A 13269-nucleotide genomic window follows, 5' to 3' on the forward strand; every position below is an offset into this window, starting at 1 on the left:
CGCGCGGGGTCCCGGAGGGGGTCCGGCCTCGCTTGGGGGCTCCTGGCGCCGAGCGCGCGCCCCCGGCGGTCCGCTCGCTGCGGGGAGATCCGCGCCGCGCCCGCCGCGGGGCCTCCGAGCCGCCCGGGCCCGGCCCCCAGCGCCACGCGGCGCTGGCCCCGCCAGCCCCCGGCGCACCTGCTCGGGGCGTGGCCTCCGGCGAAGGCGCGCCTCGATTGGCGGGAGGTGACAAGGGGCGTGGCCCCGCCCGGCCCCGCCCATCCGGGGGCTGGAGTACTTAAAGGAGTTGGCGGCGCGTCTCCACTCACAGCGCAGCGGCACGGCCTCACGGGTAGAGTCCCGCGACCCCTGCGCGACCCGGCGACCCCGGCTGTGTCGGCCACCATGCCGCGCTCTTTTCTTGTCAGAAAGTCCGCCTGCTCCCGCCGGAGGCCCAACTACAGCGAGCTGCACGACTCTGCTCCAGGTGCGTGGAAGGGGGAGAGGCCCGGGGGGCTTCGGGAGACCCGCGAAGGCCGCGTGGGGGCGCGGGGCGCGGGGCCCAAACCAGGCCGCAGCTCGGGGCCCGGGGGGGCGGGAGGGCGTGAGGAGCTCGGGGCAGGTGGATGCGGGCGGCTGGGGGAGGGCTTTCCGAGGGCGGGGGTCTGGCGAGAGGAGGCTGCGCGGCGGCCGAGCCCCGACGGCGGGGAAGCCGGGAGGCTCCTCTGGGGGCGGGGAGGCGCCGGCGGGGGCGGCGGGGGCGGCGGGGGGAGCGCCCCCGAGTCGGGGCTGGACGGCGGCGCCCGTCGCGAAGATCTGGAGGCCGGGGCGGCCCCGTGAGGAGGGGCCCGGGCAGGACGGGCCGCCCCGGCCGGCCGTAATCCTTTCATTCCTCCAGTAAGTACTGAGTGCCGGCCCGCGGCCCCCGCCCGCAGCAGGCTACTGTTTGTTGACTGACTGCTCGACCGCATGCCTGACCCTGCCCTTTTCTCCGTCTCCCCTCAGAGTTTACCTTCCAGCAGCCCTACGACCAGGCCCACCTGCTGGCGGCCATCCCGCCTCCCGAGGTCCTCAACCCCACGGCCTCTCTGCCCACGCTCATCTGGGACTCTCTCCTGGCACCCCAAGCCCAGCCGATGAGCTGGGCCGCCCTTCTGCCCCAGGAGGTCCCCAAGGCCGTGGAGCTGACCTCCCTGTCGGACGAGGACAGTGGGAAAGGCTCCCAGCCCCCCAGTCCCCCCTCACCGGCTCCCTCGTCCTTCTCTTCCACCTCAGCCTCTTCCCTGGAGGCCGAGGGCTATGTTGCCTTCCCAGGCTTGGGCCAGTTGCCCACGCAGCTGGCCGGGCTCTCCGTGGCCAAGGACTCCCAGACTCGCAAGGCCTTCAACTGCAAATACTGCAACAAGGAATACCTCAGCCTGGGTGCCCTCAAGATGCACATCCGAAGCCACACGCTGCCCTGCGTCTGTGGCACCTGCGGGAAGGCCTTCTCCAGGCCCTGGCTGCTGCAGGGCCACGTCCGGACCCACACCGGTGAGTGTCCCTGCAGGCCCCGCTCTTCTCACCGCTGCCCCCCCTGCCTTCTCTGCCATCCCTGGGTCGGGGGTGGGGTGGAGACCGGGCTTGCTGTGATTTTCGGAGAGTAGAAACTGAGGCCAGAGTCTCCTCTGACTTCTGGCTCTCTGAAATGTTTGGCAGAAACATTCATTCATTCATCAGCTAAGCAGATGGGTGAAGTAGGTAACTTTTTAAGTCTCCGAAGTCTCCATCTCTCCACCAAATGGATTGGAGTCGGATATGGGAGAGGTGCAACCAACACCTTGCTGCCGGGGCCAGGTGTGAAGGGGCCCCCCCCTCTCTCCACCTTCCCCTGGCCCATCCCCACCCCAGCCAGGCAGGATGTCGTCAGACCCCCCACCTGGCTCTAAATCCTGCTTCCAGAACTTCACACCTTGAGCCAGTGTTTCACCTCTCTGAGCCTCAGTTTCCACATCTGTAAAATGAGCATAAGGACATTTTGTGGGGTTTCTGTGCCAGTTAAATGAAAGAAAGCGTGCGGAAAGCACGTGGGCCACTGCTTGGTACATGATAAGTACACAGAAATGGTTTTGATATTTGCTCTGCTTCCATACTGCTTGACCTTGGGCAAGCAATGTCATGTCTCTGAGCCTCGGGATTATGCTGGCATAATCATATGGGGTGGATTCTGATAGCGTTTTATAGGGTGGCCATCAAGATTCAGTGGGTCCTTAATCACTTCATGATAATTTGTTATCATGCTTCTCAGATCTGCTCTCCCCATCCCTGCCATGTAGTAGATAAAACTCAGTCTTACTACACAGACCTAGGAAAACAGTTATGTCTTGATGTTTCAAAAACAACACTAAATGTGTAGAAAATTGTGAAAAGAAGGCTTTTCTATCCTCTGACTTTCTGGAAATGTGAAAGAGGTAAACACAGTAGCCACTGTGTTTTCAGAACTTGAAAGGTGGAGGCTCCCATATTTGGGGCTGCTCTTTGGGGAGTGACTTTGGGAGAAGGTTCAAGGGTCATAGCTATCAGCTTTGGGGTCAAGCTGACTGGGTTGGAGACCTTAGTTCTGGCATTTCCTGGCCCAGTGGCTGACCTCTGAGCTGTGAGGGTCAGTGGGGCAGTTTGTTAGGCCTAGTGTTTCATTTTGCAGGCATTATTGATGTTGTCATTACTCCTCCAGAGTGTCCCTGGCATCCTCCCCACCTTGCAGACTATGGCTCCCTGTTTCTCTTACTTTGTGCACACATAGCCCTGATTTCAAAGGGACCTGACGTAAAGGTCCAACTGCCTGGCCTCTGTCCAGGGTGGTTGCCCAGCTGAAGAGGGCTCTCTTAGGAGGAGTCAACCCTTGGGGTCCTCCCCTGAGCCCCCCAGCTTCCCCTCCCCACACACATTATTTTCATGTAAAGGCACGGCTGGGACACAAAAAGCCTGTTGAAATGCACCATCACCATCTTCATTGACTCCCATTGTGTGCCTTAATGGTGGGCCCAGTGGGTGGGGGCTGGGGGTGTGGAGCAGGTGCATGGGCCAGTGGTGCCCAGCACCTGTTCCGGGCCGCAGCTGCTGGCCCACAGCGTGTCAGGCCCCTTTAATCCGGGGAGTATCGCATGTACAGTGCCCCCCTCGGCGGCCTTTGTCCCCGCCGGCCTGGTGCCGATTTCACACTCGCCAGGATCACCATAAAGACGTCTGCGGGGGTGGGGGATCTGCAAGGGGTGCAGGTTTGTGCCTGCTGCTTAAACACACAGACCTCCACCCCATCGCATCCTATAAGGCCTCCTTCCTCCTTTGTTCACGTTCATGTCTAATCATACATGACATAAAGGTAATGTTCACCAAGCACTTGCTGGATGGGAGGGGCAGGGCATTGCCCAGGTCTTCCATCACCTGGGTTAATGCAGTGAATCGACAGCCCTAGGAGGGGAGGTACTGTTGTAACTGCCACCTTACAGATCAGAAAACTGAGGCACAGAAGGAAATCACTTTCCCAAAATCTCACCTCTGAGGGCTGGAGCCAGGGCTCCTTAACCTCTGCCAGGCAGGTGAGAGGGAAGTGGCTTTCTGCACCTTGGGGAAAACAGGACTCCTTGCCCTTATCCATATCTGCATACAGTAAGCCCTTCCTTCACAAGGGAGGGTGTGAAGGAGGAAGAACTTCACTTGGGCCTTGTAGTGCAGTTAAGTCCTTCAGGCCTAGTATGCAGAGGGTGCTCAGTGTCAGAGCCAATTCACTCAGACATCCCTTCCCGAGTCCTGCTAAATCCCCTATATCCGTGGGCCTGTTTCCTTGTGTATCCATAGTCAGCCTCAGGCCTCTGACTCCCGGACTCCTCCCTCCCGGTGCCCAGTACAGGGCCCCTGGTACCCAGTAGGCTGAGGCCATTCGCTTATTCCCTGCTCTTGAATTCTGACACTCGGGTTTAACAAATGGCCTGTGGCCTCAAGGCATATCAGGCTGGGAGCTGGAAAGTAGAATTCAATTTTTTAGTAAAGAGTGTTCAGCATTATTGCCTGGCACGGAATGGAAGATTGATAACTACTCGTTTAATGAGTTATTATTTGGACTTTTTAGTTAGGAAATGCTGCACCCCCAAAGGGAAAAAAAAATACAACATTGTTGATGTTTTTGGACTGTGAACTCTATTGTCTTAGTTGGGGCAAGAATTATAAAAAGTTGGTGAATAGCATTATCTGGTGGTGATTGATGGGTCAGGTTCCTCTGAGGCTTTAAAAAAAAAAAAAAAGACTTACGTGTTGTATAATGACTTATTGAGCACTTACTGTGTACCTAGCTCTATGTGCATGATTCGTTTTCAGTACCACCTTGACCAGGCAGGTGGTGTGAGGGTGACAGGTGGGAAGGGGTTTTTAAATAAGTCCTAAAGTATTTCTGTAGCCTCTTGGGGGTCCCAGGCCCTGAGCCCTTGGAATGAATTCAGGGGAGGCCCCTGCTCTAGTGGGACTTGGTCTGTTTGGGGGACAGACAAGGCAGAAATTACCAAACTGGTCAGAACATGGTCAGCCTTGTGATGGAGAAGCAGCTCAGAGAAGTGGCCTAACCTGCTGGGAGGAGGGGTGTGGCAGGGAGCCTCCTTTAAGGCTGACTCAAGCTTTGTCCTCAGATGAAGTAAATCCAAGAGTGATCATGAGGGACACCCACTACAGCCCCCTTAACTGAGAGGCCTTCTGTGTTGTTGGAATCAAGGCTCTAGAGTCAGGCTGCTTGGTTCTTGCTAGGTGACCCTGTGTATGCCACTTGGCTTCTCTGTGCCTCAGTTTCACCATCTCTATAAGCTGAGGACAAGGGTAGGATAAAATAAGTATATGATGCTCCTCACCATCCCTGGCACAAAGTGTGTGTTCAGTAAATGTAGTTGTCATCATTGTCCCAGCTGGCTTTGCCTGGAGAAGGCTTTATTTACCATCTCTGGGTTACCAAGTCCTATGGGGGCGGGGGTGAACAGCTCCATTTTACGGATGAGCAAATGGACACTCAGAGAAGCCACATGACTTGCTCCAGGTCACATGGTGGGAAGTGGCCGAGCTCCCAATCCTATGAAGGGCTTCGGACACTAGATATGGCCTGTTTTTTTCTGGATGACAGGATTCCTTCAGGGCTGGGATGATCTGGGCTCTGCAGGCCTGGGTGGGTGGACAGGCATTTCGGTAAATAAATGGCAGCTGTTATCCCAAGTGGTTTCAGCGCTCAACTGTCCTGTTTTCCTACCCCAGGTGAGAAGCCGTTTTCCTGCTCCCACTGCAGCCGTGCCTTTGCCGACCGCTCCAACCTTCGGGCCCACCTGCAGACCCACTCAGATGTCAAGAAGTATCAGTGCAAGACCTGTTCCCGAACCTTCTCCCGCATGTCCCTGCTGCACAAACACCAAGAATCAGGCTGCTCAGGGGGCCCCCGCTGACCCTCAAGGCTCCTTCTGCCTCTCCAAGCCCTTGCCCCATTGTAGCCTCCCCAGCTCCAGAAGGAAGGCATCCCATCCTTCTCATTGCCACAGAATTCCCTTCTGAGTGCCCCCATTTGGCTGTGTTGGCCCCACAGGACTTTGAGGACCATTCCAGTTCTCTCTGCCCTAGGTGCCCAAGTAGGCTCTGAGTATGGCCTTTCTGTGGACGGCTGATAGGGGAGGTGGCTTGCAGCTGAGTGTTCTGGAGTCGGCCTCTCTGTGTGGGTTTGTGTATCCAAAGGTGTTTGGATACAGCTGCTTTGAGCTCCAGGATAAAAGCCGACAGACTGATAGGAAGTTTCCCCCCTCACTCAGGGGAACCCGTTCCTCCCCCACCCGGAACCCTCAGGCCACCCGTCCAGGAGGCGTGACTAACTATGCAGTAATCCACCCCCAGGTTCAGCCCAGGGGCCTGTGGGTGGCCACTGACACAAGGACGTGTCTAGACCCCAGGATGCCCCCAGGCCCGGGCAGCTATGTCAGCGTCCTGTTTGTCACGGTGGCACCTGTCTCATGGGCAATTTAACAACAGTCCCAAAAGGGACTGTGAGTAATTGCTGTCACTTGTTGGGGGCCCGAGTGGGGTGCTTCAGCCCAACCAATGTGTCTCCCAGAACTATTTTTGGGGTCTGACAGGTGGGCCTGGGAGGAAGATGTTTACATTTTTAAAGGTACACTGGTATTTATATTGCAAGCAACATTTTGTACTAAGGAAACGTTTTGTATAGTTATATGTACAGTTTATTGATATTCAATAAAGTGGTTAATTTATGTATTAAAAAAAGTCTACTTAGTTTTATAGAGGGGTGAGTGTTTTAAAGGGCCTTCAGGAAGGGAGGAGGGGGCAGGGATTCATGGAGCTCAGATAGTCCTGACATGGGCTTAAATCCTGTTCTCAAACATGTGGCTTTTGGACCTCTGAATTTGTCGGGGACCTTATTTGTGGGTTTTCCTCTGAGCCTGGGTGTCCTGTCTGACGTGGAAGCTGGGAAACACCTGCGGGCCAGTGAACAGTAGGGGTGTGTGTGTAGGTTCCTCATACTTTACACTGTGACCCTGATTTATTCTCTCATCCGTCCATTTTGAGGCTGACCAGGCCTGCAGAGTGAGAAGCCAGCGCCCTGGGTCTCATCAACGAGACAGGCTGCTGAGCTTTGCCCCAGCACCGCAGGACTTGGGGAGGGATTGGCTGCTTCTCCCAGATGAGGCATGGAATGCAGTGAGCAAGTAGGGGACAGAGGATGTCCTTCCTGTTTCCAAGGGCTCTGGGCCCCACTCTGGCCTCCCTGTCGGACCCACACCTCTGTCTGGCTGCTGGGTACCAAATGGCCTTTGATGCACGGAAATTGGCTGGCTGGAGCCGAGAGGGTGAGAAGCCAGGCCAAAGGGTAGGGGTCATTCAGCTTCCTGCTGGAGGACAGGACGGGAAGACGGTCAGCTCGCGTCCTGGGTTGGGATCATTCACTCCTGGCTGGCTATCATGGTGACCTCACCTCTGGGGCCCTCCTGGGGCCAGGAGAAAATGAGTGTCCTTTCTGAGCACAAAAGGTGCTGAGGTGCCAGTTTCCTGCGGGGAGCTGAGCAGGCGGTTGCAGGCGTCCCAGAGCTCCAGAGCCCCAGCGTCAGGCCGGGGGTGGGGGGAGCTTCATGTTCCAAAGGAGAGATGATTCTTTCTTCTAAACAGGAAATGGTGACCCGCAGGCCGGGAGCAGCCCTTAATGACTTGCAGCTTTCCTCCCAAAAGAAAAAAAAAAAAAGTTCTCTAACAATCGCCAAATTGTAGCTGGCCTCCCTGAAGGGAAGTTAGGGGGTTGCGGGGGCTGGGGGCTGGGCACCCATTTGCTGAAGGCCTACTGTGTCCCATGTCCCTGTGCTGTCATGTACAGACACCCCACAGTAGGTGCTGACACCAGTGGTGAGGGGATACATGGCTTCACACACTCCTGGGGTGGGGGTCGCCTGTCGCCTCATGGAAAGTCCCCCGCCCCTCCGCATCCAAACTGGGCTGTACCAGGCTCTGATCCTCCTGGGAGTCGGATGCCTGGCTCGTGCCCCTGTCAGGGCCTAGAGCGAGGCTCTTCCCCTCTGGGACCCCCAGTTTCTGCCTCTATAAAATGGGGGCCGTGATGGTCGTGCCTTCCTCCTTGGAGACTAGAACGGGGCTTTCATTCCGCCGGTCTTGATGAGCACCATGTGTGCCAGGCCCTGTTCTAGGCCCCCGGGGCAGAGCGGTGAACAGAGTCCTCCCTGCACTCATGGAATCTAGCTTCTCGTGAGGGACATAGGAAAAACCAAACAAGTGACTAAATAAACATGCCGCTTTCCTACAGTGATGGTGCCAAGATGGAATTAGAGCGAGCGATAGGGCAGGCCCGCTTGATAAGGCAGGCAGGAGAACCAGGGCCCTTGCTGCGCTGACATTCCAGTTGAGACCCCAAGGAGAACGTTCCAGGCGCTGAGGGAGCTCAGAGGCTGGAATGAACTTGCTCTCCGACAGCAAAAAGGGTGAGGGGGGCTGGAGGGCAGAGGGACAGGGTGGGGGACGAGTGAGGTGCCCACATCCTGCAGAGGGAGTGTGCGGTGTGAGGAGTCGGGATGTAGTCCAGCTTCAGGGCAGCCCTTGGCACCTAAGCAGGGGAGTGGGTGCCCTGGTTCCTGGTGCAGCACGCACTTAGCCAGAGTCAGGGCAGGAGAGAAACAGCTGGAAGCCCGGAAGTCCCAGGCAGAGCCGGTGCTGGCCTGGCCCAGGGTGATGGAGGCCGTGGGGTGAAGGCTCACTCAAGAAGCAGCGTGGCCGGGGTGCACACCTGAGAGCTTAGTGAGTGAGGGTTATTTGGGGTTATTAAAAAGGGATGTTGGCCCCCAGGGGCCGAGATGGGGTAGGGATAAGAGGAATGAGGAGGGTCCCTGCGTCCTGACGGGGAGCAGTCCCCACTTAGTCACATTGCTAAGTGAAAAAAGTAACATGCAGTACATGCTCCCTTTGTGGGAAGAAGAGGAAACAGGCATGCTCTTCATTTCTGTTTGTATTTGCATACAGAAACAAACTCTGGAAGGATCTACGATAGAAATATTAAAAGCATTTCTCTAGGGAGTCGCAGGAGGGGAAATGGGGCTGCTGAGACAAGAGAGAAGGAGCAGAGAGACAGTTTTTTAGATTTTTTCTTATTATTTTAATGACTTTTTTTTTTTTTTTTAATTCAGGAGAGACACACAGAGAGAGGCAGAGACTTAGGCAGAGGGAGAAGCAGAATCCTGATGTAGGACTTGATTCCAGGACCCCGGGATCACGACCTGGGCCAAAGGCAGACACTCCACCACTGAGCCAGCCAGGTGTCCCCCCCACCTTTTTTTTTTTTTTAAATTAATCCCTACACCCAACATGGGGCTCGAACTCACAACCTGGAGATCAAGCGTCGCATGCTCTACCGACGGAGCCAGCCAGGCACCCTAGTTTTTTACATCTTGAAAACACGTTTTATTTTGAAATAATTTAACCTGACAGAAAAGTTGGGAGAAAAACACAGCAAACTAGGATCTTTCATTCAGATTCTTGAAAATATCGAACATTTCTCCTGCTTGCATCTTCTCTCTCTGCACATGTACACACCTTCCCACCCGTCGTTGGCTTTGGAGTCATTGGAGAGTAAGTTTCAGACGTGCTGCCCCTGGACTGTTAAACAGTTGAGCATGGATTTTTAAGGTCAAGAACATTCTCTCCTATAACCATAGTCCAACGCTCAAGATCAGGAAATGGAACATCGGTGCAATACTATTATCTAATGCACAGACATGATCAAGTTTCCACAACTGTCCCAGGGATGTCCCCCCAACCCCATAGTACGTCAGAGGTGAGGTGGAGCGAGGTCCCAGGCCACACACCTGTCCTGTCTCCTTATTCTGAGACAGTTCTTTTCTTGATCTTCCATGATTTCGACGTTCTCGAAGCATTAGGACCAACCGTTTTGTAGGATGCCCCCCGATTTAGACTCTCCTGATGCTGCCTCGTGATGAGGTTCAGGCGGTGTGCTTTTGGCAGAACCACGGGAGTAGCGTGGTGTCTTTCTCGGTGCAAGGTATCATGAGGCACATGGGGTCTGCTTGCCCCGTTACTGGAGACGTCGACTTGGACCACTTGGCTAAGGAGGTGCCTGCCAGGTTTCCCTGGGATCGAGTTCCTTTTTTTTCCCCTTTTGTACTTAATCCGTATCTTGTGGGGAGACATTCCGAGACCATGTGAATATCCTGTTACTCCTCAAACTTCCACCCCCAGCTCTTAGGCCTCACTGGCGATTCTTGCCTAAATCAATTATTCCCGTGGTGGCTGCCGAGTGGAGATTTTTCTAGCTCCCGCGTTCCTTCTGTTTTTCCTGGTCGGCTTTCTATGGTAGCACAGGACCTGCCCCGCGTGTCCGGGCCACGCTCAGAGCCGCCGGGTGCCCAGAGACGGGGTGGGCAGTGGCAGGGTCCCGCAGGGCCATTCGAGCCTCCCCTGGGCACTTCATTAAAATGAGTCCAGGACATAAACTGATGGCCACGCGGGGTCCAGGCCGGGGCCACCTCTGGGCACCTCTGGGCCCCATTAGTGATTCGGCAGCTACTTCTGGGCATCCCTGGAGCTGGGATGGGGGGTCTCTGGCAGGCGGGGATCCGGGTCCTTCTTGCTCTTCTTTGCTTTCAAATCATCAAGATGACATGCTATGGGGATTTATTCTTTAACAAAAAAGAGAGGGACCCCTGGGTGGCTCAGTGGCTGGGCACCTCCCTTCAGCCCAGGGCGTGATCGAGTCCTGTATCAGGCTCCCCGCATGGAGCCTGCTTCCCCTCTGCCTGTGTCTGTCTGTCTCTCCCTCTCTCTCTGTGTGTGTGTCTCTCGAATAAATAAATAAATAATAGATAGATAGATAGATAGATAGATAGATAGATAGATAGATAAATAAATCTTTAAAAAAAGAAAAAAAGAGATTAGATGTGAGGCTCATTTATGGGTGATTAACACACCTCATTCTGGTGCCTCTACTGCACTCAGTGTGGTGCCACGAGAAACTCTGAAATTAAAATATAAACATATCTATGTACATGTGCCCAAGCTCCAATCTCAGCCACGGGGACAGGCCGGACTCTTCCCCTGGGCCCACAGATGCTGACTCAGGCCCTATCACCTCTGCCTCAGCCCCTCCCCCATGCCCTCACTCCTCCGGCCTCCCAAGCCCTCTGCCACCTCAGGGCCTTTGCACCTGCCTCCTCTTCTCCCATCAGAGAAACACACCAGCTCCCCAAACCATTCCTCTCCCGTTTGCTCCCGGTGCCTTCCCCTGTTGAGATGTGTTTCTCCGTAGTGCTTGCCATCCTCCGACAAACCATATTTTCACTGTTCACAGTTTCTGTGTTGATCGTCTCACCCACCAGAATGTAGCTCCCTGTGAGTGGAACTTTTGCCTGCTTTGTTCACTGTCCAATCCCTGATGCCTCATGTCTCTTATGCAAGGAGGTGTATACTTGGTAAAATTTTGCTGAATGGTTAATGAATACACGTGTGCCCCTAGGAAAGACAGCATGGTCGCCACACTTGTAGGGTACTTTTTTTTTTTTTTTTTAGATTTTACTTATTTATTCACGAGACCCACAGAGAGAGGGGCAGAGACACAGGCGGAGGGAGAAGCAGGCTCCCTACAGGGAGTCCAATGTGGGACTTGAACCCAGGACCCTAGGATCATGACCTGAACCAAAGGCAGACACTTAACTGAGCCACCCAGGCACACCTAAAACTTCTTAAATTGCGGTGGAACAGATTCTGGGTCTTTATCTACTGCCCCAGCCTGCCCAGCAGCTCTGGCACAGAGGGGCCCTGGTCTTCTAAGAAACCCTACACATCCTTCTCCAGCCAACTGTGTGTGGAGACATGGGAGTGGGGTGCACAGGGTAAAGAGAGCTCAATGCCCAGCGGTACCTCTGTGTGGTCCCTGCAGACCAGGAGAGAGGCTTCCAGAGTGGGAGCTCTGTGACCACCCAGGCCCGATTTCCCCCTGCGCCGTGGGCCTTGGGCCCACTCTGGGCACCCCTCGCTGGGTGATATAGTCATTTCCCTCCTTGCCTCTCCTAGCTTTTGGTGGCTTCTTGTGATCCTGGCGTTCCTGGGCTTGTAGCTGCATCGCTCACTCTCCACCCCTGGCTTCTTCACGTGGCCTCCTTCTGTGACTTTATTTCTCTGGGTGTGTCCTCTCCTCTTCTTATAAGGACACCAGTCATTGGGTTTAGCACTCGCCCCAGTTCGGCATGACCTCATCTTGGTTTGATTACAACCAAGACCCTGTTTCAAAATGAGGTCACATTTACTGGTTCTGGAGGCTGGGACTTGAAAATACCAATTTAACCCACTACAGGGGGCTATAGCCAAGGAGGGGCACGTCTTCCTCGGGGCCTGGATCTATTTATTATCTTTTCCCAAACCCTGAGGGAAGGTCTGGAATGGGCCTGGAGGGTGGGGCCAGGGTGGGGGGCATTAGGAGCAGATCTGAGGAATCAGACTTGGCCTTTGTGCTTCCTGGGAGGGAGGATGCTTTAAGCAGCCCCCAGTCTCAAGAGTTACAGGGTGTGCAGGTGGAAGGGGGTGGGGAGCACAGAGGTGGGAGAGGTCAGCTGGGACTAGGGTCTAGGGGGTGAGGGGATTTCACGGTTATCCTGAGGGCTCTGGGGGGGCCACAGCAGGGTTTGTGCAGAGGAGGAACGTGAGATTGTCTGGGTGGCTGTGTCGGGGCGAAGCCAGCAGCAGGGAGCCCCCTGCCCTCTCCGTGGGGATGAGGAGGAGGGAAGGGTAAAGTTGAGGGACGTTTGGGAAGCTTGGTGACCTGCAGACAGGAAGACTGATGGAGAACACAGGGAGGATGATGCTTTGTCTAGATTTTTCAGCAACTGAGGGAAATAAAGATCCAGCAAGGCAGAGAGCAACCAGTTGGGCAAAATCACCGTAATAATGATGATAATAGTAAACATCTCATGACGGTTCACCATCTGTTTTGCACAGATCACCCTCACAGCAACCCTGGTCCCATAGCGGGTAAGAGCTTGAGTTCTGGAGCCAGACTGCCCCGGTTCACATCTCTCCTCTGTGGCCTCCCTGCTGTGTGACCTCGGACAAGTTGCTCTACCTCTCTGTGTCCACTTCCTCATCTGAAGAACAGCCCCTCCTTCTGGAGGTGGTTGTGCAGATTAACTGAATGAATGTTTACAAATTGCTTGGCCTCAGGCCTGGCTTTAGAGTAAAGCCTCAGTAAGCACTGGCTGTTCTTATGTCCATTTTACAGCTAGGGAAATCGAGGCTCCGAAAGAGTAGAGAACTTCCCCAAGATCACACAGGATCATCCTACTCTTTCTGGCTCTTGGAGTGGCCCTCAGTGAAAACTTGGGTCCGGGCTGGCCTGCCCACTCCCAGAATCTGGTGTCTTGCCGCGTCCCCTGGAGCCTTGTGCAGCCAGGGCCCCAGGAAGCGGAGACTCTCCACTCAAGTGTCCTGTTGAGTGCACCTCTGTGGGTACAAGCGGGAAGGCCTTGGGTGAGCGACACTGGTGTCCCGGACGCAGTTCAACTGAGCTGGTGCTATGGCCCGAAATAAATGCTTTAGTGGGGGCTGACAAGGCAGCAGCAAGGAGGAACCCCATGCTCATGGGGGTGCTTGGGGCAGGACAGGGGGATTGCCTGAGGACCTCGATGCTTTCCCTGCAGGTCTGAGCACCACCAGGGCTTCACTCCGTGACCCTGGATGAGTCCCTGCCCACTCGAGGCTTCGCTTTGCACA

The 13269-nt window shown here is 55.1% G+C and overlaps 1 protein-coding gene across 1 annotated transcript; it reads left to right on the plus strand.

The window, feature by feature from the left end:
* Positions 1-286: 286 nt before the first annotated feature.
* Positions 287-6258, plus strand: SNAI1 (snail family transcriptional repressor 1). Its single transcript, XM_025470381.3, has 3 exons — positions 287-466; positions 985-1512; positions 5248-6258. The coding sequence occupies exons 1-3, from the start codon at positions 385-387 to the stop codon at positions 5430-5432; spliced, it is 795 nt and encodes a 264-aa protein (XP_025326166.1). The 5' UTR covers positions 287-384; the 3' UTR covers positions 5433-6258.
* The last annotated feature ends 7011 nt before the right edge of the window (positions 6259-13269 follow it).

The sequence above is a fragment of the Canis lupus genome, chromosome 24, assembly GCF_003254725.2.
Source record: "Canis lupus dingo isolate Sandy chromosome 24, ASM325472v2, whole genome shotgun sequence".
Lineage (NCBI taxonomy): Eukaryota > Metazoa > Chordata > Mammalia > Carnivora > Canidae > Canis > Canis lupus.